Source organism: Nicotiana attenuata, chromosome 5 (genome assembly GCF_001879085.1).
Source record: "Nicotiana attenuata strain UT chromosome 5, NIATTr2, whole genome shotgun sequence".
In the NCBI taxonomy this organism is placed as follows: domain Eukaryota; kingdom Viridiplantae; phylum Streptophyta; class Magnoliopsida; order Solanales; family Solanaceae; genus Nicotiana; species Nicotiana attenuata.
In genome coordinates this window covers 15,839,685-15,842,542 of record NC_031993.1, presented here as the reverse complement: position 1 = coordinate 15,842,542, position 2,858 = coordinate 15,839,685, and the positions used below count along the sequence as shown (strand labels likewise).

Genomic DNA, 2,858 nt, shown 5'->3' with positions numbered 1-2,858 from the left:
CCCCGACCCCCCACCCCCCCCCCCCACCCACCACCACCACAATCAAGTGCTGCAAAGTTTTAAACATTAGTCTAGTAGTAATGTCATTTTTGCATTTCGTCCCGCTTATTGGTATTATAGATGATGACTGTTTGAGCTACAGCTTCTGCCTGCAAGTAAATTTTAATATAAATTCTTTCCTACCCTGACTAGCTTATCAATTATCATACAAGTAATGTTCTGTTCTATGTGAATCCTAGACTGATGATAGAGGAGAGACACATGCATAAAAGACTTGCTGTTACTGCAGCGGTAGATGTCATTGCTGGAAATGCAGACATTCTATCTCAAATTCTACTCCATTTGCCTGCAAGATCTCTCATCAGGTTCAGTCCAGTATGCAAACTTTGGTACTCAATCATTACCAGTATGCAATTTAGGCTCAGTCATAGTCGTACTCTTGCATTTTCTAATACTCTAACCCCTTCTGGGATCTACTTTTACAATTGCCTAACCAATATCCAAAAAGTTGAATCCCTTCCACTAACTGATAATGTAACTAGCCTCCCTCCTCTTCAACTAGTTGACCACATGGCTGCAACATTAGGAGACACACTCAAGGATCTGCAAGTTAAGGATACGCAAGTCAAGGTTACACAGTCTTGCAATGGCCTGTTAATGTGTGTGATCACTTGCAAAACCGCTGTAAGTAATATCAGACGTGGTATTGTTTACAATCCTGCAAATAAAGGGTGTCATTTATTGCCTACACCCTATGATAACAAGTATTCTGAAGTGGTCTGTTATAATCTGATAGTTGATCCTTTAGAACCACCATATTACAAAGCTGTGCGTATTAAGCATGTGGATACCTATTCTTCGGATGTTGAAGTGAGTGTGTTTGTTCCAGGGAGTGAGTCATGGAGATCTTGTTGTCGTTTCTCTCGACCCTATGGTATGCGCTTTGACAGTGGAGTGTTTTGGAATGGTGCAATTCGTTGGATTGGTGAATACTCCTTCATTTCCTTTGATGCTAAATCAGAGGAAATTGCCATGAAAAATATGCCACCAAGGCCTCAGGGAGATTGTACCGAAAAGATTAGGTATTATGGGGAATGGGGCGGCCATTTGCATCTTATTCAGGTTCAAAGCCTACATGCCAAGAAATTTAATGTGCTTGAATTAGACAAAGATACCTGGAAGTGGTCAGTAAAATATCGTGTTCATCTTGCTCGGTTAATTTCAGCATTTCCTGAGATGGTTCAGCAGACATCATCTGGCACACAATATGCATTTTCCATTTTGTCAGTGATTCGAGGAGTGAAAGAGGAAGATTCAGTCCTACTGCTTACTATTCCGGGGAAGGTGATCGCCTACAACATAGTGCTTAAAACTGCTGAAGTAGTCCGCGAGTTGCCTGGTGAAATAGGTGATACTTTACGCTTTAATCATGTTAGCGCTTATCATTATACTGAAAGTTTGATTCCGGTTAAAAAGTGAATTTCTCCTGGAAAGAAGTTTTATTGCAGGTATTTCATGTGAAGACTTCTTCAAAAATGCTAGAAAACTAAATTTCAAATCTTAGCTTTCGTAGTTTAATTTGGGGATTCAGTATAAATGTTTAAGAACCTTTACTGAAAAAATGAGTTCAATGTTTTATCTGCACAAAAAGATTGTGCTCAACTCTTTAGTTATTTAGTTTTATAGTATGAATGAATATTGTGGTGCTCCTTGTTTGTTGGTAGTTATGACTTATGAGTGGGTTGTAATTGAACCCAAAACCTGGAATGGACAGGATACCTTGGCTCATAGTCTGGTTTTTTGGCATCATCATTCTCTGGTATTTACATCAAATCCAACAATTTAACTTTAGGATTCAAATATTACAGCGAGATACATAACACTTAACCATAATTTTTTTGGTGATAAAGGTTTATATGTGAAACACGCAGACTGTGGGGTAAGTCTGTTCCTGTTCTGCTCTCTCCACTGCCTTTGCTCACAGCATCATATGTTCTATTAGCTATTACTACAGTCTGTGCATATACAGCGGCAGATATTGCCTTGCTCAGAGCATCATAAGTTGCTATCAGCTATTACTGCAGACTGTATATATATATAATTGGAGATATTTATAGTGGCAAAGCCAGAAGTTTTTATGAACGAATTCGGGAAAAAATAAAATTTGAACTTGTGACCTTGTAATCCCCTCCCTGTTTCCTCTTCTCCTCACCTTACTGCAGACTATTTGTGTGTGTGTATATATTTCAAGTATGTTATCTTGGGAAAACGTTTGCCCATAAAAAAATTGAATGTGTGACCTAAAGAACAAAATCAGCTTGCACCTGTAGTGACTAGTCGTAGTGAGAGAATTATTAGAAAACCTCTCCGGTTTGCGCTCTTGGGAGAATCTTATGATAGAATCTCCGAAGAGCCTAATACAGAACGTATTAATTACGACGAAGAACTACAACTTACAGATACTGATAAATGGGTTGATGCTATGAAATCTGAAATGGAGTCCATGTACTCCAATCAAGTTTGGGATCTTGTAGAACCACCTACTGGAGTCAAACCCATTGGTTGTAGATGGATCTATAAGAAAAAGAGAGGAGTGGATGGAAAAGTGCAAACTTTTAAAGCTAGGCTTGTTGTAAAAAGGTTTACTCAAAAAGAAGGGATCGATTATGAGGAAACCTTTTTGCCAGTAGCCATGCTTAAATCCATTAGGATTCTCTTATCCATTGCTGCTCATTACGATTATGAGATTTGGCAAATGGATGTCAAGACGGCTTTTCTAAATGGAAGTCTTGATGAGTGCATTTATATGGCACAACCAGTTGGTTTCATAAAAAGTGGCAATGAGCACATGTTGTGTA

The 2,858-nt window shown here is 38.7% G+C and overlaps 1 protein-coding gene across 2 annotated transcripts in view; it reads left to right on the top strand.

Annotated features, from left to right (window-relative positions):
• LOC109225389 (F-box protein At5g07610-like) overlaps positions 1-1,723 on the top strand; it is a 3,124-nt gene extending 1,401 nt beyond the window's left edge. The window contains exons 2-3 of one of the 2 annotated variants that reach the window (XM_019390030.1): positions 240-365; positions 890-1,723. In XM_019390030.1, the coding sequence (XP_019245575.1) occupies positions 296-365; positions 890-1,479 (660 nt within the window). In that variant the 5' untranslated portion in view covers positions 240-295 and the 3' untranslated portion in view covers positions 1,480-1,723. Of the gene's footprint in view, positions 1-239 lie in introns of both variants that reach the window. The other variant, XM_019390029.1, reaches the window with a different exon arrangement.